General features: G+C 42.9%; 1 protein-coding gene across 5 annotated transcripts in view; it reads left to right on the top strand.

The window, feature by feature from the left end:
* Positions 1 to 9,802: 9,802 nt before the first annotated feature.
* Positions 9,803 to 26,065, top strand: part of NDRG4 (NDRG family member 4) — a 336,309-nt gene continuing 320,046 nt past the window's right edge. For 2 of the 5 annotated variants that reach the window (XM_033942602.1, XM_033942603.1), the window contains exon 1: positions 10,499 to 10,592. In XM_033942602.1, the coding sequence (XP_033798493.1) occupies positions 10,559 to 10,592 (34 nt within the window). In that variant the 5' untranslated portion in view covers positions 10,499 to 10,558. Of the gene's footprint in view, positions 9,865 to 9,980; positions 10,156 to 10,498; positions 10,593 to 26,065 lie in introns of those variants that run through there. The other 3 variants (XM_033942604.1, XM_033942606.1, XM_033942605.1) reach the window with 3 other exon arrangements.

Below are 26,065 nucleotides of genomic sequence, written 5' to 3'. Positions count from 1 at the left end.
GGGTCTTTGGGAATTTTTCAGGATGCTTGCAACTTTGAATCCTCCTCCCATTTCAGATTCTTTCTTGGAGTCACCATGTATTGAACTTTCAAAGATAACGTTTGTGCGAGACCCCTTTTAAGTGTTACTGGTACTTGGGGCAGTAATTTTAGTTCTTCCGGAACTAAAGGCAGTTATTCCATTTACTTCATAGTGCCTAAGATGGGGGAATTGGTCAGATTGGGGCTGGATCTCATTCTGGTAAATTAGTTTCTCAGTTAGATATTTCCCGAGAAAAACTGTGAGAATATTTACAATTTCCCTATGGACACTGAATTTGCACTATCTTCGCTTGGCTCTCATCGAGCAGCGCTATCAGTTTTGGCAGATGCCATTTGGCCTAGCCACGGCTCCATGAACATTTTAGAAAATGAGGGCAGTAGTGGCGTTTTGGCGCAAACAGGAGATTCAGGTACTTTCTTTCTTAAAAGACTGCTTGATTCGGATGTCTTCCAGCCAGGTCAATTTGTCAGACACAAACAGGTGATTTCTTTTATTTGAACTTCTTTTCTTCAATTCTTTGGATGCGAATCTTCAAATTTCCAAAGAGCTCTTTTCTCCTATACTAATTATTGGAATATCAGGGGATGTTGTTCACGTAGTAGAGGAATGTGTTTCTTCCCAGAGACTAGGGCAACAGGTTACAGTCTCAGGTTTGCCTTCTTTAGTCACCAAGAACAAAAGTATGGGATTCTGTACAGGTTCTAGGATCTATGGTGGTGACTCCACTAGGAACTTCGGCTCGCTTTCACATGAGAACGCTACAGCAGTCACTTTTGTTCCAGTGGTTCCCAGTATCTCAAGGCTCCAATTGTAGTATCTAGTAGGCTCCTCAAGCATCGCTCAATATAATTTGGTGGCTCAGCGAGATTAATCTTTTCAAAGGCATGCCTCAGTCTTTGCTGGAGTGGCTCAAAGTTGCCAAACATCCCAGGCTGTTGGGTTGAGGGGCTCAGTGCCTTCAATCCTCAACGCAAGGAGTTGGTACTCGTTCATTCTTCTGGACTGAAGCACGGTCAGGCTACCGTTTCAGGAGTTTCAGACCATTCTTCCGGAATGACGATAAAGGTCTTTTAGGACAGTGTTATGACGGTGGTATTACTCTACAGCTAGGAAAGTACGTGATGTACTCAGTTGGCGAGTAAAGTAATGGTTCTACTTCAATGGGTGGAATCTCATCTTCCTCTTCTGTCAGTGCATCATTTTACAGGACAGGAAAAGGGTTTAGATAGGCTTTCTTACCACAAAATCTGAGCATGGACCGTCTTTTTTTTTGCCTTCATCAAATCAGACCCTTGGTCCATCTAGTCCGGTGACCCGCACACACGGAGGCTTAACTAGGTGCTTCCTGATGAAGACCTAGGTGTTCCCAGATGAGACCTTGTTTACCTGTATCCATCAATGTGATTTGCAATGAGGTGTGCATCCAACTTGCCCTTGAATCCTATAATGGAGGTCTCCGTCACAACCTCCTCCGGGAGAGCGTTCCAAGTGTCCACCACTCGCTGTGTGAAACAGAACTTCCTTACATTTGTCTTGGGCCTGTCGCCTCTCAATTTCAGTCCATGACCTCTCGTCTGAGTCACATTTGACAACGTGAATAACGATGCATCTTGCTGGATTTTATCAAATTCTTTTAGTATTTTAAAAGTCTCTATCATATCCCCACGCATTCTTCTCTTCTCAAGGGTGATCAAGATCATTTTTCTGAGGCATTCTTTGTAGCTCAAATTTCCCATACCTTTTACTAGCTTTGTGGCTTGCCTCTGCACCCTCTCCAGCAGGGTTATATCCTTCTTTAGGTAGGGAGACCAGTGTTGGACACAATACTCTATTGTATGTTAAAATGTACAGCGCTGTGTACGCCTTTCAGCGCTTTAGAAATAATAAATAGTAGTAATGGTAAAATCTTCTACATCCTGGAAATTGGGAACTATTTGCTCAGGCATTCTAGCTCTTTGTATAAAGGTGATATCTCTTAGAACTAGAACTAATGGCCTTGTCTCGAAATTGAAAGCTTCCTAGCTTCTTCAGCAGACACAGGGAGTGGCAGTCAGAGGGGGTAGCAGCGTTGCTTCTTTCTCGCCTCTGGTTTCTCTTTTTAAGTGTTTTCCCCTGGCTGATGATTGAATGGATTTGCCATCTCAAACTCGCTTTCAGGGCACAGTAATTAGACAATCTCTGGATTGGCTGCGCCATCCTTGCTATGCGGATCTGATGAGTTTTTCGACAACCGAACTGTTGAGATTCCTGGTATCTCTGGATTTACTCACCTTGGGTCCAATCAACATGGATATTCATCCTACTTTGATATTACGACCTAGCTTTTGCAAAGTCATGGCTGACGTGTAAGAGTTATGCAAAGCAGGTTATTTCTTCTCTTCTCTAGGCGATACAGACGTTTTCACCGGTGGTTTATGCTTCCTTTTGGAGGCTTTTCCTTTCTTGGGTATTTCTCAACATTGGCACCCTTCCAGAGTTCTATGTTTTATATTCTTTCTTTTTTGGCACAAGCGTATTGCCAAGGGCTTAGCGTTCAATTCCCTTCAGCTTCAAGTGGCAATCTTAGCTTATTACAAGGGCTAGGTATCTCGCTCTTTGCTTACTTTTCAGCTTCATGTAGTTCAGTTCCTAAAAGGAGTACAGTATATTCGTACACCTCTTAAGAAGCCCTGTCCAGAGTACAGTCTTAAGGTACTTCTTTGCAGTTTACAGAAGGCTTCATTTCAACCTTATCTTTTGAGACTCTAAAAGGCTGTGACGTTGAACAATGTGTTTCTTGCGCCATGGCTTCAGCTCGGCAGTTTTCTGAGTTGCAGGCCTTGTACGGCAGGGATTCTTATTTACAAATTTTGGGGTGTCAGTTCGGACAGTACCACAATTTCTTTCTAAGGTGGTGTCATCCTTTCTTTTATGCCGCTCTCATTTTTCCTTCCTTCTTCTTGGGAGGAGGAATGGGGAGGCGAGCTTTTCTTCACTGCGTTTTTTCAAAGTGTGTAGCATTCTCCGCAATCTAATGACTTTTAGTTGTTTAGATCACCTCTTTGTATTCTTCAAGGGACGTGACAAACGTATGGCAGCGTCCAAAGCCTCCATCACTCGAAGGGTCTAGGAGGACATTCTTTACGCTTACTTGATGGCAGGGAAGCGGTTGGCGGAAGAACTTCATGACCATTCAGCCAGAGCAATGGCAGCTACTTGAACTCAGTCCAGAGATTTTTCCTTGGAGTTGTTTTGTCATGCGACTACTTGGTCTTCCAAGAATACTTTATCTCAGCATTACCGGTTGGATGTGGGGGCGCATGCAGAGGCTGTGTTTAGTGCTTCGGTTGTTGCGGAGGTGGCATTTGCTTCCCACCCAGATTGAGGATTGCTTTGCTACATACCATTGGTCTCTGGATTCATCTGCTGCTGTTGCTAAGGAAGGAAAAATTATGTTCTTACCTGTTAATTTTCTTTCCTTTAGACGCAGCAGATGAATCCAGAACCCCACCCTTTCTGGATATTGATTGTCGGATTTTTCTTTTGCAACTTTCGAAGTCTGTTATTATTGATAGTTGTATTCTGTATTATTACATTTTGAAATTTGTTATGGGAAAGAAGTTTTTTACATGCTAAGCATATTGATGGTTACAGATGCTTAGGCAAGGAGCAATACTGAAGATGCAGGAAGCGTGCCAGCCAATAGGACCACCCGTTAATCAGTTTCTCTATCTCCACCTGCTGGTAGATGTGTGCTATCCCATTGGTCTCAATGGATTCATCTGCTGCGTCTAAAGGAAAGAAAATTAACAGGTAAGAACATAATTTTTCCTTAACACTTCCCCTGTACCATGAAATATAACCTCCCTTTCCCCCCAAAAATAAAAAATTGAAGTTTAAATCCCTGAGCGGTTCACACCAAAGCATAAGAAAACAGGCTCCACATGGGAAGGACAGATGCCACATGGGCTGGGGGTTAGAAAGGGAGGGAAAGAGAGATGCTGCCAGTGGGGGAGGAAAGAGAAAAAGAGAATTGTTGGACATGTTATACATGGGGAAAGGAAGAAAGAGAGAGAATTGTTGTACATGATGGTGGAGAGAGCAGAGGGAGAAATGTTACACTGGTAGGGAGGAGAGATGACTCAAAGAAGGGAGAGATGTCAGATTCCGGAGAAGAGTGATGGAAGGAGGGAGAGAGAGATGTCAGACTACTGGAAGGGGAAGGAGAGAGTGATGCCAGGGAAGGGAAGGAGGGGAGAGAGATATAACAGACTGCAGGAAGGAGCGGAGAGAGATACCAGACTTCAGGAAGGGGGGAAGAGAAGGAGAGAGATGTTAGACCATGGGAAGAGGGAGGGAAGGAGAGAGAGATGCTAGACCAGGGGTAGGGAACTCCAGTCCTCGAGAGTCGTATTCCAGTCGGGTTTTCAGGATTTCCCCAATGAATATGCATTGAAAGCAGTGCATGCAAATAGATCTCATGCATATTCGTTGGGGAAATACTGAAAACCCGACTGGAATACAGCTCTCGAGGACCAGAGTTCCCTACCCCTGTGCTAGACCAGTGTTTCCCAACCCTGTCCTGGAGGACCACCAGCCAGTCGGGTTTTTGGGATAACCCTAATGAATATGCATGAGAGCGATTTGCATATAATGGAGGTGAAAGGCATGCAAATTTGCTCCATGCATATTCATTAGGCTATCCTGAAAACCTGACTGGCTGGTGATCCTCCAGGACAGGGTTGGGAACCACTGTGCTAGACCATGGGAGAGGAAAGAGATGCCAGGCTGTGGGAAAGAGAGGAGAAAGTTGGTAAACTATAGGAGGGGGTAAGGGGGAACAAAGAGATGTTCAATCATGGGGAAGGGAGGAGATGGTGCACAAGGATGGAAAGGAAGGGAAGAGAGAGGGAGGAGATGGTGCACAGCAATGAGTGTTGTAGGGAAGAAATGCTTCTTATGGATAGATGGGAATAGGGGAGAAGAAAGAGAGAGGAGATGGTACACATGGATAGAAGGGAAGGGATGACATGGAAAAGTAGATAGATTTTCAGAAGAAAGCAGAAAAATGGAAGAAATTTGAATGTTAAAAGTTAACACCAAAAATAGATGTAGGGCAGAAAGTGAAGGAGAGAAAAACAGCAAATGGATAAGAAGACCCTGGATACACAGTTACGAGCAGAGAAAGAAGCAAGTGCAACCAGAAACTGGGAAAAGATGATTAGAAAAATAAAATCACCAGAAAACAAAGGTAGGGAATATAATTTTATTTTCAATTTAGTGACTGAAATGTGTCAGTTTTGATAATTTATATCCACTGCCTAAATTTTTCAATGTTCAGGAAGAAATCAATCTCTTTCTATTTCTCTGGTGTTGTACTGCATGTAGAATCTTGCATCTTAGGATTTGGTTTGTGTATATTAGTATTTTTAATTTGTGGTCCTGTATTTGCATAGGGGGTATCTGTGTTCTGCATGTGTGACCAAGGCCAAATTTTCTGGTAGGAATGAATGTTGAGAAGTATACAGTGTGCTTTATGTAGGTTAATTTTGTGGTTAACCATGATGTGTTGTTAATAACATATTGTGTGTATATAAGAAAAATGAATGAAAAAAAAATGGTATTACATTTAGTACTATTATTATTATGGGGTGAGGTCAGGGGGTAGAGCTTGTGTGGCATCTGGGGTGTTGATTTTTTTTGCCCCTCCAAATTTAAAAGCGTTCCACTGCCTATGGTTCTAACAGCATAGATGTTGAATGTACATTAATAACCTGGCCTTCATCACAACTGTTTCATGTGTAAAATACAGTGATTGTTAAAACTCTCATTCTTCTCATGTTCTTTTTCTGTGACTCGATTATGTGGGCAACATTCAACCTGTTTCTCCTTTACTAATGTCCTCCTCCCATCCCCTCTACATTCAACAGCCTCCTCTAGACTCCACTAATTTGTCTCCTTTTACCTCTGCCCCTCCTGATATTTATTATCTCCCTCCCCTGGAATTCAATTGGCTTCTTTTTCACCCTTGTTCCCCATCCACCTTTTCTCACCTGCTCCTGGTATTGAACTGCTTTGTCCTCTCCATTCCTTCCCCCTACTCTTCCACTTCTTTTTTTCTCTTTAACATTCATCTCTTCATTTTTATCTCTTCATCTCCCCTGGATAATGAACCTCTCCCCTATGTCTTGACTCTCCATTCCCTGTATTGACATAGTTGGGATTCCCCATTACCTGACATGGTAAGGTGAAAAAAGCTTTTCCCGATCTAAGCTCAGGGTAAATTATGTATAGTAGATATTTCCCACATCAAGCAGGTTACAATCTAAGGCAATAGAGCGCAGGTGTCAAACACAAGGCCTGCGGGCTGAATGCGGCCTGCCTGGCTGTTTTATGCGGACCGCGGTTCGATGTGGCATTTTCATTGCCGCACCTGGGTGTTTTATCTTCTGGCCGGCTCCCTTCTCCTCATTTCCGCAGTGTGCTCAAAGCTGCAGGCAGTGGCTCCTTGTGCATCCCGCGACTCAACCAGAAGCATTCCCTCTGACGTTGCGACATCAGAGAGAAGGCTTCCGGTTCAGGCGCAGGATGCGCTTAGGAGCCGCCGCCTGCGGCTTTAAGCACACTGTGGAAATGAGGAGGGAGCCGGCCAGAAGATATATTGCTTGAAAGCTATGTAAGTACTTTCCAGCACACGACAACAATCTGTCAAAGCCTGAATGGGAATGAGAACTTTCTGGCTGGCCTGATCACCTTTGGACATACTCTCAGAACTTACTTCATCTCCCAAAGCTGCATTGACACAGAAGACATAAGAGCACAGGTACCTGGGGAAGACCCTCATTCTAATGAAGCCTTCTCCCCTTCCCCTTTCCCCCAGGTTTGAACACGTGGAACATCAATGGCTACTATGATTTCATGACTCATAGCCTAATCCTGATAAAAGAGCTGAGAAAGCATGTGTGTAGTCATGATGAAAGACAGATTCTAATGAAGTACAGAAAAGATTATGGCAAGCCTGCGCCTGTGTAGTTTAATTTTGTGGTTAACCATTTTGTGTTGTTAATAAGATTATATTGTGTGTATATATGAAAAATGAATGGAAAAAATGGTGTTACAATTAGTACTATTATGGGGTGGGGTCTGGCCCATGACTTAGCCTGTGTTTTAGATTTCAGCCCTTTAATGTGATTGAGTTTGACACCCCTGCAATAGAGGGTGAAGCAACTTGCCCAAGATCACAAGGAGTGTTAGTGGGAGAAGTATGAGGCTGGGGCAGATACTTCCTTGCCAGCCTTAACTGGGCTTAATACCTGGAGATAGTCAGTCCTTTGTCTCACTTTGCTCCTCCTGTGGGGGGAAGGATGTGTTGCTAGTGCTAGTCTGGCAATAGGGTTTATTTTGGAATTCCCATGAGATCAGTAATTGGCTGGATGTAAAGGGAAAGACAGCATTGCATGCTTGTCCCTTCCCAAGTTCTGTCCCCAAGTCCTCTAAAGATAATCCATTGTTATTTGTTTCATGTTATATTACAGTGGCATAGAAACCCAAGCCTAATAGGCCAACCCTTCTGAGCTCTTAGGGGGAAAATGGGATAAAAAAATGAATTAGATAAATAAATATTCAGGCTTCATTATGTACAGATGGTACAGTGATGCGCAGGGATACAAGTACATTGGGGATTGAGGTGGTGGCCTCACTAGAATGGGCCTGCTCAGGCTTCATGGAAGGTAGGGGATGACAGCAATGTTGTAGGAGGGCCAGGAGTGGGCGTGGAAGAAAGACAGGCTAGCAAGAATCCTGTGCTTTCTGTGGCTGCAATAATGGTGTAATTACAGAAAGTTTAATAAGCACTGTTGTAACCTGAAGTACCTTTGTTTTAGGAAATTTTTTAAAGACTTTTCGATTTGGTAGGCAGATTATTTTTGCTGAACTGTATAATTTCTGATATGTTGTAAATGCTTTGTGAGCTCCCAGGAATTGTCTAGTTTTCTTGCTGTATGCAATCCACACTGAATTAGTAAGATATGTTGTGGAATATAAGAAACCTTTGTAATGTAAAGTAACAGTTTAATTGACAGTGTTAGTAGTATTTGAACCCTAGATTACTTGGTTGTTAAAATGGAAATTGGTCAGTGATAAACATTAACTTGAACCAGTTATATTTTTAACTGGGCTCTACTTCAATCCAAATGCTGTGAAATGTAACCTAACACGAAAAGCATCCTATATAATAAAACCCTAGTGCACGCATGCGCTCTTGAAATTTCGTGATCCCTGCCGCTGTGATTTCTGATTCGTGGCCATGTTCCATTTTAGAATACGGAGGCAGGGATCACTCTAGCCATTCTCCTCCTCCCGCCCTCACTCACCAACCGCTAGAGGAAGCGCAGGCAAGCTCTCTCCCTGCCCGCGTCCTTGCCGCCCCAATTGGTGCTGGCGGCGGCCAGGAGGGCTTCGTGGAGTGCTGCTGCACGCTAACACATTCACAGTCTCCTGAGCCGCGTCCTCGCTACCCCGATTGCCGGCGTTCAGTCTTCATGCTTCCGCGACGCAGGTGGGGATCGGAAAGGGTAAGGGAGCCGAGTCAGCGGGGGTTGGGCTGGGAGGGAAGAGAAGCGGTCTGCCTCAGGTTTTTCAAGGCCTGGCTTCTTTGGGCAGCAGCAGCATTTACAATTCGCTGCTGTTTCCGGCTTCAGGCCTTCCTATCTGGCGGGTCCTGCCTACTTTCTGTTTCAGGAAGACGACCCGACAGAGAGGAAGACCTGAAGCGGCAATAGCAATGAATTGTGAATGCTGCTGCTGCTGCCCTATGAAGTTCAAGGAGGAAAGGGAGCAGAGGGGGAGAGAATGGCTTGGAGGGAAGAAAAGATGGCAGGGCATGGAGGGAAGGAGGAATGTATGCCAGACCAAAGGAAAAGGAAGGGGGAAAGGAAGGAGGAGATGCCATATGGAACAGAGAGAGAGAGGGCGGACACTGGATGGAAAGAGAAGAGAGGACAGTGAATGGAAGGGGCAATACACAGGTTGAACAATAGATAGAAGTGGTAGAGAGAGGGAGACAGACACTGAATGGAAGTCTGAGGGACAGGGAGAGTAGACGTTGGAAGGAAGTGGGGAGGAGAAAGAAAAAAGGGCACATGCAGGATTGAGGGAAGAGGATAGAGTTAGAAATAAAGATAGACAGACAGGGGGCCAGGGAGAGACAGACAGAAAGAATGACAGACAGACAGCCAGCATCCAAGGAGAGAGAGACAGAAACAAAACAAAACCAAAAACCCAGACAGACATGTACTCTAGCACCCGTTAATGTAACGGGCTTAAACACTAGTGACAGAATAAGAGTTTTAGAATGTCATGCTACGGAAGCAATGGACAGCTCTGTTTCTTGCATCACAAATCAATACCTTCTATAATCTCACTCCCAGGAACCCTTGACTTTTGCGATCAGCACACGGCGTACACAGCGAAATTATCCTGGGTGCTGGAAAACCAATAAAAGTCCTATTTTAAGAACGCCAGTCCCCTGAGGGAGAATTAGACACTCGGCTTTCTTTCAGCCTGAGTCTTTACCGAATAGGATTAACCTTTCTCTTCTTTGCCACAGCCCCGCAGCAGCGCAGCACGAGCCAGGCTCGGCAAATTTCCCGCCCACCCAAGGGGCACAAGCTCTCAAAGCAAGGGAGAGAAGGAAGCTGGCCGGTCGAGGGAGGGAGGAGGGCGTAGGAGCGGCCGCTGGGGAGCTCTGGCGTTTGGGGGGGGGGAGGGGCGGAGGCTGCAGCGACCTCGGGCCATTTCCAGCCGGAGCCCGAGCCCTCCTCGGTGGAGAGACCCAGAGCTCCGGTGAGTGACCGCCCCAGGCGCTTCCTCTCCCCTGCCCGCGCGCGTGCTTCTCCCGCCGAGTCTCCGCCTCAGCATTTCCCTAGTTCCTGCCCCCCCCCCCCCCTCTGGAGCTCTGCGCTCGTGGCTGCCGCTGTCGGCCGAGGAGAGCAGCCATTCTGACCCCCCAAGTGACGGAGCTCCTTCCTGTCCTAGAGGTAGGATGCCTCCGGATTCGCTCGATTTCTGATCCATCTCCTTCGCGCTGCGACTGAACGTGGCTTGTTCCGCTGTCAGTACAGTGGCTTCACCTAGGTGTGTGGGGGGTGTGTATCTGTGTTGGCTTTAGTGAGGGGGGTGGGGGTGGGGGGTCTCGGAGGCAGCTCCTCTTCTTTCTGCTTCGTGTTGTGTGGTGTTTTTTTTTTGTTTGCCGTTGCTGGCTCTGCAGTGGCGCCCGGGTCCCTTTGCTTCCGCAGAGCAAAGGGAGCCCTGCAGTGGCAGCCTGCCCACAGCCCCCTCTCTGGCGTTTCTTTCTGCAATAGGTGGTGTGTGCTCTTTTGTCTCTCTGCATTGTCTAGGCAGTGGCTCTGGCTCTCTCGTCTTGGGAAGCGTTGGTTGGTTTTTTTCCCCCCCCCTGCCTCTGCTGAATCTCTTTAGCAATCTATTTCTTGGGGAGGGGGCTATTTGCTCCTGTCTTGGGCAGAGAAACCCATTCCAAATGAAGGTCCTTGGATATAGGATAGAATTAACAGGTAATTTTCTTTGAATGCGTTTCCTGTTTCTATTCTGTCAGTTTGGGGTTAGGTTGGGCGCTGCAGATATCCTCGCGTTGCAAGGCTGAGGGTCTGCAGTGACATCTTTGCTGAAAATCAGTCCCATACAATAGGCGTGATGTCATGAACCGTGATGTAGTCGTTTAAGGGGCTAGAAAAGCCTGGTCAGTGTTTTAGGGGGGGAGGGGGCGATTGTAAAAGATGAATATAAACTGGATCTTGTTAATGATATGAGCAGACTCCTTCAGCCCTGTGGGAGTTCTCATGGTAGCAGAAAAAAACCAATTTGTGATGTTGCAAATTACTGTCTTATTGTATACAACGGCTTAAGTACCATCTCTTATATATTTACTTTGTGGCTATGTATACATTTATAATGCATAAATACGTATAAGTTTGAAATTCTCTGCGCACCTGGGTGCCTTGCTTTACTTTTTTTTATTGCTAGTTTGTATTTTTTATTATTAGGTCATCTCTGTAAAGATGGAAACTGTTTTTCCTACATGTTTTTTTTAATTCTTTGCCAGGTTTTTCGTTATTTTTCTTTTCTGGGTCTTTGCATAGACTCTGATGCTGACAGATAGGGAATCCTTTGCAGGGGAAGAGAGGTGGGGCTCGTTCTATGATATCAAGTCTTCCGATTCCGACCACTCTTACCTTTGAAGGTTTGCTAATTCCTTTGATTCATTTAGACCAGAATATGGGTCTCTGCAGTTACAGGCTTCCCCTTCCTGAATTTTCACCAGAATTACTGAACAAGCTTGATTTGATGAATAAAATGCTGCAGCAGAGTTAGTTTCATCTAAATCTACAATTTATCAGTCTTTAATACACCCCAAAATGTAGAAATATGTATGGACCACTTTCCCGAATATTATAAGAACTACCTGCTTATGGGTTCAGGAGAAAGGGGTTCAGCTGCATTTCCAGACTCCTTTATGTAAAGTAAAATTCACTCTATATATTGCTTAACTTAGTACATCTTTCCAAGTAGTGTGTCTATTTCATAACAAATCTGCATATACATTTTTTTTTGTATGTAAAGAAAAAATGTTATTCCATGGTTATTTAAAAGTGTGTTATTGCTTTCATTTGTGAAGGGTATTTTTATTATCTTTTTATGACAGGACACACCCAGTCAGTCTAAGTTTTAGCTTGCATGAAACAGATTTTGCATTCAATACAGGCAGTGCATGCAAAATTCTCTAATGCATATTTGTTGTGGGTATCTCAAAAGCACAGCTGGCTGAGAATATCCCAAACACTGGATTGGGAAATTTCTGTCATAGGTTCATCTTCACTGAAACGTTATCAAGAATTCTCTGAGGCCCCCAATGCTCTAAATTTACTGTGCCTTTAACGTTCGTCACTAAACCAGTTCTTACCAGTTTAGTGTTACAAGCATTTTAGCTTCTGATGCACAATGTGTCTTTGCGGTCTTTTCCGTGCTCTGTAGCCGCCTCTGAGAATGCAATAGTATGCAAATAGTATGCAAATTTAGTAAGATGAGCTCAATATTAAAATGAGCACGCTGGTAATGACCAGACATTTGTCTGGTGATTCACAAAATGAAGCACCGACCTTTAATGCTCCAAAATTACTGGCAGGTCTGGAGGTGCCGTAGCATTGAGCCACGTGTGTTAAAATGTATACTGGCAGGTCTGGGGCTGCTGATTGCATGAGAGGTAGAGGGAAAAAAAAAAAAAAAAAAGGGATAGATGCATCATACTTTTATAGGGTTGGAAAGGCACCCAAAAAAGCATATATATCTTGCTATATGCAAGTGTTAAGGCGCATCTCAGGCGCATTAGTTAAAACCGTACACTGGCAGGACTGGGGCTGCCGATTTAAAAAAGAAATACATTTGCATGGTTTGCTGGTAGCTCTCTGTCCACACAATGACGCTTATGATGTGTGCTTATGATGCACTACAGCAAGGCATGCCTATGATTTGCATGCCCATGATGTAACTTTTCCTGGTGCATGCGCACATTTATGTCTCTTCCGTGAACTAATCTGTGCACATGTCAGACGTTTTCTCCAACAACTGATTGGATGGTATTTCCGTGGACCTCATTTGCATGCATAATTTTTGCAGCATCACTCATTATTTAAAAATTGGAAAATTTACCAGCACTACAATGGCACACAGGATTTTAACGGCATTGCTAGAGCATTGGGGCCTGAGTTATGAACTCAATATTTTGGACTCTCCAATGTCTCTGCAGACTCTGCGGTTAGGAAGCTGGTTTATAGCTGATAGCATTATGTGAGGACATGTGGAGGGGCATATTCAAAAGAAACGTCTAAGTCCGATTTGGACTTAGGATGCTAGTCGCCCAAAGTCAGCAGCGGAAAATTGTCCATTCACGAAAAGTACGTCCATAATATTTTTTTTCCGAAAATCATCTCTCTGTATGTCCAGGCTTTTGATCGTCCAGACTGCCAGTATGTCTATCTTTATACCACATTCTCAATCAAAAATTTGTCCAAGTCCCAAACGCCTAGAAAAAGACCTTTTGGACATGGGAGGGGCCAGCATTGTGATGGACTGGCCACCCAGACATGGCAACAGAGCAGTGGGGCACTTTACAGGACACTGCTGTGAATTTCACAAAAAGAGTGCCACATAAACATCTCACCAGAACTCCCTTCTAGGTTATGGTGAGACCCCAAAACCCATGATACCCACCTGTCTACAACCCCAATAGCCCTTAGGCTGCAGGTGGCACCTATATGGCAGTAGAGTAAGGTTTTAGGGTTTTTTTGTGGGCTCACATTTTCCACCATTAATGTAGTGGTTAGAGTGGCTTATGGGCCTGGGTCCTCCTCTCTGTGGTTCACTAGCCCCCCCCCCCCCCCCCGACTACTTTAGCCACCTCTGTGCAGCTCTACTAGGCTTTCCTATAGCAGGTGCTGATGATCCAGAGGCAGGTATGTATGTTTTTATTCTGAACTTTGTGGGGGTGCAATGGGTTCAGTGAACATGGGGGGGGGGAGTGTGTGTGTGTCTTTATTTTTTCCCTGCAGTGGTTATCTGGTCACTTTGGATACGTTTTGGGCATTTATACTTGTCTTTACATCGTCTAACTCACAACATATAAGATCTGCCTAGCAAGTCTCATCAAACCTTCGATTATCCTTGCAGGACAACTAAGTCTAGGTCGGCCCATATCCCGCCCTAACCTCTCCTTCAGAAATGTCCTTTCAGCTCGGGGTGCACAGTGGGATTCAGAGGTCTAAAAAGTCCCTGCATACATCCAAAAAGCTGTTTCGATTATCAGCACTTGGACAACCTGTCTTATAGGACGACCAAGTGCCGACTTGGAAGGAGTTTTAGACATGTTTAAGTTTTGATTATGAGCCCCTTACTGTATAGTAGAGGAGAGTTTTTTCCACTTTCATTTGAAAAGTTCAAGGGAAAATATTCACTGTCTTCCAGATTCAAGGACAAAAAGATAGTTCAGATTTTTTTTTTTAGTTCCCAAAAGTTTTTATTGAAATTTTTAAGCTTACATTAACAATTCCAAACAGGAGAGAATATATGACCAGAAAATGTCTTCATAAGTACAAACGTATCATATGCATAAGTTACATGAAACTTGTAATAACCTATAAGTAAATGCCCTCCTAACCCCACCCAAATATCCCTGTTGCAGAGAGTGAATCATATAACATACATACTTAACTTATTCTACCAACAATACCCGCTCACAGTCTTCCCAACATATTCTTGTATAGGTAACCATATCCTATGAAATTTGGCCTTCATGCTTCTCTTTTCCATAATTGCTGCTTCATACTTCTCAATTAAGTATACAGAGTTCCACCAAAACTGAAATGATAATAAGGACACATTTTCCATGTTCTTAATATGATTTGATTTGCTATAGCAGTATAAATTGCTATCAAGGTGGGTTTTTTTAATCGTTAGTTACATCATAAGAAGTACTAAAAATGTTGAAAATAGCTCCAGCATACGTTAGAGAAATATCTGTATGCAATAACATCTTAATATGACTCCAAACCTGTTGCCAAAAACTATAGACCATGGGGCAATAAAACAACATATGATCCAACATGCCTTTGTCACAGCTACAAGACCAGCATAGTGGAGAGCATTCTGGGTTAATCTTATTCAGTTTAAGCAAGGTCCATATCACCTGTCAAAATAAAAAGTACAGTGATTGTTTCATAGAGGCAGACTGACAACGCAAACGCTTGGTAGGGAAAGGGGGAAAAAAAATCTAGTTTTCATGGTAACTGTTATACATCATCTTAAAAAAAGGCAACCAGAGTATGCTCTAGATTCTCATGCAGCTGCTGCTTTTAGGAGGCACAAGTATATCAGGGCATGACGTGGCCAGGACAGAGACAAAGGGTGCTACTGACACTCATCACAAGGTGTTAATGAAAATTAACAGGTCTTTGTTTTCATCTCATAGAAACATAGAAACATAGAATATGACGGCAGAAAAGGGCTATAGCCCATCAAGTCTGCCCAGCTAGTGACCCACCCTCAAACAGAGGCTCCTATGTTCCCCTAATACCTAGAAGATGATGACTTCCTTCTATTGTAGAATAACACAAGAGACGGGTTTAACTTTTTATTTTGTTAAGATTTAGGGCTAGATTCACTAAGCAAACCGATCATGTACTGATCGGTTTGCAACCCCTTAGCTAGCAGATTTTTCTCCAGCCCGATTCACAAACCTGTCCTGCGATCCGCTTCAAATCCGTGCATGCAAATGAGGGGAAACGCATGCAAAGTAGGCAGGGATGCAATTCACCAAACAAATTTGGGACACCGATTGGGCTGGCCGATCAAGAATAGAAGCAACTGCTGGGGACCAGTCGCACACATCTCTGCCGACTCTCCTGCTCCATTGCCGCACTGCACTCTGTCCCGATCTTCCACTGTCGCACTGCACTCTGCCCTGGGACAAAAAATTCTTGGTCTGCCTTCAAGGTGGAACTGAAAAGCCTTGTAGAATATGTAAGGTCCGTGTAACCCACACAGCGAGCCAGCCCACTGCAGAAAGCAGAGTTAGCCTCCCCTCTTTTTCTCCCGGAGCAGGTAAAAAGGAATAACATCCCCCCTCCCAACCGCTTATGTGCACACGTCCTCTAAAAATGATTTGTGAAGGACCCAAGCTCCTGGAAAAAATTGGGGGAGCTGCATGGAATTAAAGTTTGGGCCATTGGTGAATGGGTGTGTGAGTCGTGGAGATCCGCCGTCCCTGCAGTGTGAGCCCATGGGTTTAAAGCGGGGCTGCATGCCGCAGTGCAGCCCAACTTTAAACCCGTGGGCTCGCACTGTAGGGAAGGTGGCAGAGAGCAGGAGATTCTGGGTAGCAAGAGCAGGGGCTTGGCTGGAAGGGGAGAGCAGGAGAGTCGGTGCGCATATAAAAAAAAAAAACCAAACAAGCAATAAAAAAAACCCAGACACAAAATGTGTGCGCAGACCATCTGCACAGAAAACAGATGGTCTGCGCATGCATCTGGATCGCACACTCGCGATCCATGTGGTTGGAGGGGGATATTCCTCCAATCACCCTAATTTGAATTTCTTCGCGTTGTGATTTCTTCGGGCCTGCTATAATTGGCCACGGATCGCCCCCAGAAAAAAGGTTTGTGAATCTAGCCCTTAATCCATCAGCCATGAGTTTATTAGATAAAACTAAAGGGCAAATTTTGTTTGTAAATATTATTTGTTTACAATTGGATTGAAAAAGAAATTGATTTTATATGGCATAATTCAACCCATCTGGATTTGAATGTGCTTTACAATTCAATATTTCAGAAAGATAAGAGACAGCTGCCTCTGGAATAATAGATAATTTCAAAAAATCTCGCATGCAATGAGGTTGGCGAACAGCAGTGAAGATTCGCTAAATTTGCATGCGCCCATTGCTGGTGGTAGCCATGGGCATATGTGCAGAAAAAAAAGTGTTAACCCCTCCCCTAAAAAAAAATACAACAGCGGGAGAAATGTTCAATCTCTCCCATTGCCAACCAACAACACCCCCCAGCAGCAGGAGAGATGCTGATTCTCTCCCGCTATCAAGAAACACCTCCCGCTACCCAGCCACATGCCCCCCCCTGCAGCGGGAGAGATGCCCACTCTCTCCCACTGCCAAGAGACCCCCGCCATACAACACCTGCCCCGCATCTGACACCCCTCTCCCCCACCTCCAATGTCCCTTCCCCCTTACCTCTAAGTAAATGACTTGAGGGATGCGGATTCCCTTCTCCCAGCTGGCCTGCGTCATCCAAAAATCAGACTTCCCTTCCCTGGTGCATCCCAAGAGGCACCAGGGAGGGGCCTGAGGCTCTGATTGGCCCAAGTTGTTTAAGACCCCTCCCATGGGCTCAAGTTGTTTAAGGCCCTTCCCCTGGGCCAATCAGAACCTCAGGCCCCTCCCCTGGTGCAACGAGAAGAGGCCTAAGGCTCTGATTGGCCCAGATGCTGCATAGGCGGGGCCTTAGGCATCTGGGCCAATCAGAGTCACAGGCCTCTTTTCGGTGCATCCCAGGATGCACCGAGGGAGGGGATGGGGAAGGCTCATTTTGAACGATGCAAGCCAGCTTGGAGAAGGGAATCCGCATCCCTCATGTCATTTACTTAGAGGTAAGGGGGAGGGGGCATCGGAGGCGGGGGGAGGTGTCGTATGGCAGGGGACAGCAGGAGAGAATCGGCATCTCACCCGCTGCAGGGTGGAGTGTTGGCTGCTACTTTGAGGGGGGGGGGGGTGTTCACTGTCCCTGCAGGGGAGGGATGTTGTGATGTAAGGGGAGAAAATGAGCATCTCTCTCCCTGCATAACAACACGGTTCTCTAGCAGTCTCTGACAATGGCATGCCTTTATCGGCACCCCTGGATCATTCGCTTATTTTTGTTGCCAAAAGCTGACGCTGCTTTTCAAAATTTGCCCGGCATTTTTTTAAGAATCCACCGGAGGGCTCATTTTAGTGTTGAAGAGACCATTTGCATGCCATTGTCAGAGGGCTAGAAAGCTCACTATTGACAGAGATAATCCACTTTGATAATCCGCTGCTAAAATGTGTACAGGCCTTAATCCTCCACTGCCCCAGGTACATTAGATAGATTGTTAGGCCCACTGGGACAGATAAGAAAAGTGCTTTGAGTGTAGTTGCAAAACTACAAAAAGGCTACATTAAAAATGTGGTAATAATCTGGAGCTCACAGCAAAAAGTCTCCCCCTTCCTGTTAGTGCCTGAGCAGCAGTTAGGTCATGCGCTGACAGAAAGAGGGATATGTATTAAACAAATAAATATAAAAAGTTGCTGGTAGCCTGCATCGGCCTTGATTTACGTGCCCCACCAGATAGTAACATAAATTCCCTGGTATCTAGCAGCATCCTCCTACCCCTTCACATGAGCCCCCACCCCCATCCCACCAATTCAAAAATAATAATCTCTTCTGTTAGCAGCACCCCCAGCCCGACTAGACCCCCACACACTTACAAAACAGTTAGACAGATAGGGAAAATACTTAAGAGTACCTGATTACTTTTCAATGTATTGTAAACTGCTTTGGATAAATCTTTTTATGAAAAGGTGGTAAATAAATTCCAATTAAAAAATTTTAAAAAAAACTTTGTGTGTAGTGGCATCCTTGCCCTCCCCAAATGGCCTCCATTCCCCAACTTAAATAATTCCTTGGTGTCTAGTGGCACCCCTCACACCCCTGAGCCCTCCCTTAGGCTCCATAGACCTCAGTACTTTTGATAGATAGGAGGGATGTCCACTCACTCCTACCTCTCTGCTGCCATCTTTGAAAATGGTGGCATCTGACCCCACTGGATGTATCCTGGGAAGCACCAAGTAGGGGCAGTCTACCATATAATAGAATTTTCCCTTATTTGGTAGACTTATCCCATACTCAGGAACTTTAATCGCTGTAACCACATCCTTCGGCAATGAGTTCCAGAACTATTCTTTGAGTAAAAAACAATGACCTAAGAGGATAGAGGAAAGAAGAACCAGAGACTGATTGATCTTGTAACCCACTGGATTCCATAATCTGGCTTGTTCAGTTTTTCCTATATCTATTTATTTATTTAAAATATTTATTAACCGCCTGAAACCTAGGCGGTTTATATCAATACATCCATAATTAAATAAAATGAAACAGTAAGCAAAACAAATATTTAAAATAATCATCCCCTGAGCATGCGATGCGATGAGGCTGACCAGACGCATTTGATCAGTATTCCTGCTCTCTAGGTCCCATTCATCCCTAATTTAAAAAATTTACCTTTTTTTTCCCCCCAAAACACCCTCGTAGCTGATGAAGAGGATACTAATCTGAGAAAGAGTGAACTGGCCGAAGCGAAACCGACGCTGAGGGTTTGAAGAGGCAGGCAAAATCAGCTGTTATGCCGGTAGGCAGGCAGGGTCAGCTGTTTATGCTGTTTTTTCTAATCACGGCTGACTGAACTTCCTAACATATATAGTTTGCCTTCTAATATGCTTCAATTGTCATTAAAGCTAAGAAGCTTTGATTAAACTTTGTTCTGAAACAGGGCAAACTGGCTGACACAAAACTGTTGATAATTTGAAAAAGCAGGCAGTTGGAGTCAGCTGTTATAATGGTTTCTCTGGTTGGTGCTGAGCATTGTGAGTGAATGAACTGATATGGAGTTGGATTGAACTACTGCTGATAATTTAAAAAATTATAAAAATTTGAAAAGGTGGTAGCTGTTGGTGGTGGGGAGGAAGAAAAGGTAGAATAGCTGCTATAACTACTAACACAGAACTAATTGGTTGACACAAAATGAAACATTTATCCTAATTGTGCTCAAATTTGTTTTGTTGGACTTTTAGTTTTAGTCGATATTTTTGAATGGATAAATATGCGCTCAGATCTGACTCCCAGATGAACACCAAACGCCAGATTAAAGACAAAGATTGGGACAAACCATATCTTTAAACTGATAATATGGCTACTGCTGATGCAACAGCCTCGTTAACTTCACCTAATTATGTTCAAGATCTTACAGTGGTAGTTGTGAAAGCACTGGATCCCCGCTTTACACAACTTTCAGGACAGCTTACCGGGATGGAAACAATGCTATCGAGTACTGCATTGGCTGCCAATGGAGGCGCGGGTGAAGTTTAAGTTTGGTCGCTTCTGTTTTAAGGCTTTGTTTGGTTTAGCTCCCAAATATATAATTGAGCTTTTTTCTTTTGCAACCAACAGATATAAGAGAAACTCACATCTGAATTTTGTTTTCCCGCCTGTTAGAGGATGTAAATTTGAAAAACATCATCAAAATCTTTTTTCATATCAAGCAGTGTTATGTGGTAAGGATTTAGAACAATTGCTTTTGCTTATTGACACTTATGGGGAATTTAGGAGACATCTAAAAACATATCTATTTTCGAAGTATTTAGGCAGCTAATTCGTAAAAATTTTATTATGCACTATTTTGATCATTTTAGTGTCTCTAATTATTGGCTTTTAACGACCAAGTCTTAAACTGGTTTATTTCATTTCTTTCTAACCGCTCTTCAATTGTCAGATTTAATGATGAAAACTCTAAAGCCTACTCCCTAACTTAAGGTATTCCCCAAGGTTCTATTTTGTCACCTCTATTGTTCAACATTTTCCTTTCCCCACTTCTAAGCATATGTCAATCAATAGGCTTTACACCTTTTGCTTACTCAGACGATATCCAGCTCTTCATCCTCTAGACCCTGAAAATAAAGTTGAAATTAGGGCAAATAACAAGAAACTGAAATTATAAAAAATTGGCTCAACTCCAATAAACTTGCTCTAAACATTAAAAAAACTAAATCGATGCTTTTTACCTGGAAAAAGGACACAATTCTGAGTACCTCTTTTGCCCTTAATGCCACTTCCTTGGAGCTGGTGCCTTCCTTAAAAATCTTAGGTGTCATTGTCGATGACAAACTTTCGTACCATGAGCATATCAGCAATATAGTCAAATCATGTTTTTTTAAATTACGTCTGATACGCTCGATATCTAAATTCCTCGAGCCTAAGTCCATTAACATATTAATTCATTCTCTGGTAATAGCCAAAATTGATTATTGCAATTCCCTTTTACTCAACATTTCACCAAAAGAAAAAAGAAGGCTCCAATTAATACAAAATATGGCTGTTAAATTGATTCATAATGCTAAAAAATATGATCACGTCACGCCCTTTATGATCAACTCCCATTGGCTCCCAATCAGCCATCGCATTACTTTTAAAATACTACTTCTAGTTTTTAAATCTTTTAATTTTTAATGAACCTCAATTTGTCACCAGGATGCTTATCCCTCATAACACCTCCTGGTCTCTCCATTCGTCTTCTCAGAACTCCTAACCATTCCATCCCTGAAAATTATAGGCACCAGAAGACACGATATGTTTTTGGTTATGGCCCCTCAACTGTGGAACTCACTACCACAGTATATCCACAGTATATCAGAGAAGAAAAAGACCTTTCATCTTTTAAAAAATTTTTAAAAACTTACCTTTTTAAAGACACTTTCAACCTTTCATCTTCTGACTAATGTCCAGCAGTTTTAGGTCCTGAAATTTTTTACCTTCCCTCTCGTTCACCCCCTTTTTTGGTTTTTCTCTCTAACTAAGAATTGTAACTTTTCCCCCCTACCCGTCACGACTCATGTAAGTTTTATTTGGAAAGTCTGAAGTTATGTTGTCTGTTATCACAACCTTGTTTTTATGAAGTTGTACATCGCTTAGTAAACTGAATAAGTGATCCATCAAATATTAATAAAAACTTGAAACTTGAAACCGTATAGAACTTACGGCCTTGCGGTATATAAACTGATTTGTTATTATTATTATCTTACCTGTCGAACAGGGGAACTAGAGGTGCATGTAGCAGAGTGTCACCACCTATGCTTTAGTCGAGCAGTTTAGGCAGCCAAGCAGTGACATATGCCTAATTACTGGCGTGAGCTCTCTTTGAAGTAGGGGAAAACTTTTCAACTGGGATACCAGAGGTTGCTTCTCAGCACAGCATATAACATCTCTTCTCCTGTTTACATCCTCTCTTTTCAAATGCTCTTGTAAACCTTTTTCCTCTCTCCTCCCATATTTTTAAGCTTTGTAAACCGTGTCGAGCTCCACTTCCGTGGAGATGATGCGGTATATAAACTTAAGGCTTAGTTTAGTTTAGTTTAGCACAGACCCTAATCTGGCTCTTAGAGAAATCCACCAGACAGGATGGTTCTAATGTGTAATAACTTCCTCAAAACAAAACATAAATCACTTTGCTTTGGACTTTCTCAAACATGAAACACAGTTTCTATAGTCCTCTTCACCCGAGTTGTATATTAGAACAAGCAATCTGCTATGAGAGCAACAGTTCTTTTATCTTATTCCTGTCCAGTGAAACTGGCTAACTAAACATACTCAATAAGGCTGACCTGTGTTTATCCAGTAAAATGAGCAGTCCTCAGTTCAGCCGTTTTCTCAAGGCTACAAAGACAGGCAGACTTAATTCCATTTCACAGATTGCAGCTGAGGTTTGGTAACATGACACCCTAGTTCTTCAACTGTCTTCCTGCTCAGCATTTCTTAGCTAAGCTAAGCTTCATACAGGAATTGATACAGGCACTTGTGCTTTAATCTGCTAGTCATTTAAGATTAAACTTTGCCCACATACCCTAGTGAAACCACAGAGAAACAACCAGGTAAGAAAAATCCTTTGAACTCACAGGGTTTTATGCTGTCTCCATTGGTTCAGGCTGGTATTCAACTGGGGTATTACTTCCTTCCACCATCATAGGCTCAGTCCCACTGGACTCCAGAGAAGAGGTCACTATTGGCTCCTCTGTCATCTCCCAGTCAGACTCCAACCACTGGTCTGACTGTTCCCCAGGAAGGATAGCCTCAGGCTGGGCTCTCTGCTTCTGTACTGCTTGTCTCTCCAGGACTCACCAGCCTAACTCCTCCCCCCTCAGCTCTCTACAGAGCCTCAGTTTAAACTGAGGGAAGAAACCACTCCCCTGTAGCTGCAGGGGGGAGAGTTTCCTTCTCTCTGCTTGTATCGTTTCTCTCAGGGCATCCTGCTGATCTGCCTTTGCATAATAGGCACTGGATAATAGCAAGGCAGAACCTTCTTGCCTGGCTTTGGGACTGCATCAGGAAAGTCACAACTTTCCTGTTCTACTTCCATTTCTTCCTTGCTGTCTACAGGATAGTCAGCTGATCTACTCCCCTGGATCCTGACTTGGTCAGCCCTTCTGCACCGGGGTTTGTATATCTTTCTAAATTTCTCTGTGACCAACCTCAGGGATGCAGTAGGTTTGTCACAAGAGATAACATTCGATTTGTTGGGCTTCCTGAATCCATCTCAGGCACACATCTTCTTACAGAGTTGGAGGATTGGCTACATATAGAACTGCCTCTTCCCTCAGGCGTTGGCCCCCTCCATTTTGAGCGTGCACATCGGTTGGGCTGCAAACAAGATAGTCAACAGTGGCCCCGAGTTGTCATTGCCAAGGTGCATAACTACGCTCACAAAATGGCTTTACTCCAACAATATCAACAGAACCGGGACTCTCTTAACTACAAAGGTACCCCTTTGTTCCAAGATTACTCTAGTTCATTATTGGAAAAAAGGAGATAATTTTCCCCTGTGTGCACTGAATTAGCGCAATGAAAAATGCAATTTATGCTATCTTATCCCGCAATACTTCACATTTTCACTAATTCAAGATGGCGATCTTTTACATCTGCTAAGGAGGCTGGAGACTATATACACTCGTTGTTCCTGAATACAGGTTCATTAGTAGTTTGAAAAAACTTCAGAATGGTTTGTTCTTTGAATAGAAGGGAATACATGTTGCTAATCTGGATAATTTGTGGTTCATTAATTTTGTTATTGTGATGGAACTAAAGATGTAACTACTAAAAGGGATTCAAATATTTTTTAACTTCAGAATTTTGACACCAAGATGTAGTGAAAAACAGCATAAACCAGAAGAGGGACTCTGCATAAAAATCCCAGATCTTTATTTTTATGAAAGGATTTGTTTGCCCACTAGATGTACCTGTATATTAAAGCATAACTTTATTTCAAATTCTGCCCCCTATAAATCAAAGGAAAAAGTACTATCTCTGTGGAAGGCTTGTGGAGTTTTGGAAGGCTATGTGTTAAGGCTATGAGTCAAACAAAAAGTTAAGGTGCACATTGTGGACTTTTCAGGCGTTTCCAGAACAATAATTTTAAATATATGATATCATTCTCTAGTGCGTATCGCACTCATTATGTGACCAGTATGCAGGAGTTGACAGAGGCATATATTCACATATAAACAGGAGGTCTGAAATTTTAGTTGATTTTCCTTCCCCATTTATAGGTGAACAAAAGATTGATAATAATAGTATGCTCACACATAGTGCAATGTTCACAAACAGGGTTCAAAAATTTATGAAATGGTTACCCAATCTTTAGTTTTTAATGAATCACCTCTGAGAAAATATGTACTATGGGGTTTTCTGTCTTATCTTCAGATCAGATGTAGTAAAAGTACATGGGCATACAAGGCATGATTAGCAAACTCTTCTAATCACCCCCCACTGGGTGCCCTCTTTCTAAAATCTGGCACGTGTGCCAGATAGCATAGATATCTCTTTATAATAATTTTATTTCTGTTCTTTTAATTGGTTGTGAATATCTTAAATAGTGAAATAAAAAGTTATATTAGGATGGATGGGGCCTGGAGTCAGGTCACATTATTACGTAGCTCTGACTTTCTGATTCCTACAATTAGGGAATCAGAGATGTTATTTTGGTTATTGGGGTTAGGGATTGGGAAGGGTTAAGGGTTTGAGAGGGCTCTCAGGACTGATTTTTGAGTTTGTTAATTATTGTATTAGTCATTCTATTCTTTGATTTAATCTTTTGTTCTTTACCAAAATATATTATTGATGGTACATTAAATTATTCCTTATTTTTATCTATACATATCACAACAGTAATATCTCCTGACACCTGTGGTGAAGGCTGGGCACCCTGGTGTAAATCTCGTTTTTTTGTCGATTGTTTTCTTTGCTACTTGGGATGATTGGGGCTAAATCTCTTTCCTCGTTGCGAATAGCCATGTGGAATATGTCTGGGATAAACTCGCCTATCAAATGGACCAAATTGCTTTCTTATTTACGTCGCAAAGAAACTAAACTATCTGATGCAGAACATTTGAAATCTGGTTGGGTTGGTGAGATCTTTTACTCTTCCACAAATTGTAAAAAAGGTGGGGTAGCGATATTGATTAATAAAAGATTGCTGTGTCAAACTAAACTGCTTGTTACAGATATTTATGGTCGCTTTGTACTTCTGAAAGTGATCCTAAGTACATTTAGTTTTAACCTTTTAGTAGTATATGCTCCCACTGCTTATGAACATGCTTTTTTCCATTCTTTAGTTAAAACGATCTTGGAGCATGATGCTTCTCACTTAATTTTGGCTGGAGACTTGAATCAAGTGCTTGATCCTTCTCTTGATAGGTCTTCTCCAGACCAGCAGCCTTATTTTCCACATAATTTATTTATTCAATTTTCTATACCATTCTCCCAGGGGAGCTCAGAACGGTTTACATGCATTTATTCAGGTACTCAAGCAGTTTTTCCTCTCTGTCCTGGCGGGCTCACAATCTATCTAACGTACCTGGGGTTCCTTATTTGTGTCCCACATTGGACTTGGTAGATCCATGGAGATTGTTACATCCTGTTGAGAGGGATTATACACATCTTTCCAGATCTCACTTGACACGGTCACGTATAGATTATATAGATCTCTCATTTCCGCTCTGCTCTCGACCTACTGGAATTGATGTCTGTCCAGTGCCCCACTCTTGCTTATTGTTTGCATCAGGCTCCTGCTCTCTTATTCCTGCATCTGCTTCATGTACTTTAATACCTTCTTTGTACCTATCTTCGCTGATTGTCCAGCTCCCCTTATTGTGAACCGCCTCGAACTACTAAGGCTTTGGCAAAAGAATAAAATTATTATTATTATTATTTTTCTTGTCACTCAATCTTTGTTTTCTTGAATTCTTTCTTCTACAATAGAATCTATGGCTATTTCTGATCATGCTATGGTGCTAGTTGATTTAGATATTGGTACACGAAGAAGTGATGGTTGGCGATTTCCTGCTTAACTATTTGATGATTCTCATTTTCAACAATATTTAGTAGAGAGATGGGTGGATTATACACAATTTAACTCTAATTGCGCAGATAACCCAGTCCTTTTTTGGGAAGCTTCTAAGGCAATTTTAAGAGGTGATATTATTGCTTATGTAGCAACACGAAATCTCCGTATTGCTACTAAAATCATCTCTCTTGAATGCCAATTTCAATGTGCTAAAAAGACCTACATTTGTCGTCCCACAATAACTCATAAAGAAAATATATTGGCTGCACAAGTGGCTTTGAATACA

This window comes from Geotrypetes seraphini, chromosome 4 (assembly GCF_902459505.1).
Source record: "Geotrypetes seraphini chromosome 4, aGeoSer1.1, whole genome shotgun sequence".
Lineage (NCBI taxonomy): Eukaryota > Metazoa > Chordata > Amphibia > Gymnophiona > Dermophiidae > Geotrypetes > Geotrypetes seraphini.
The sequence above is the reverse complement of the archived record's forward strand: the minus strand, read 5'-3'. Positions and strand labels throughout refer to the sequence as shown.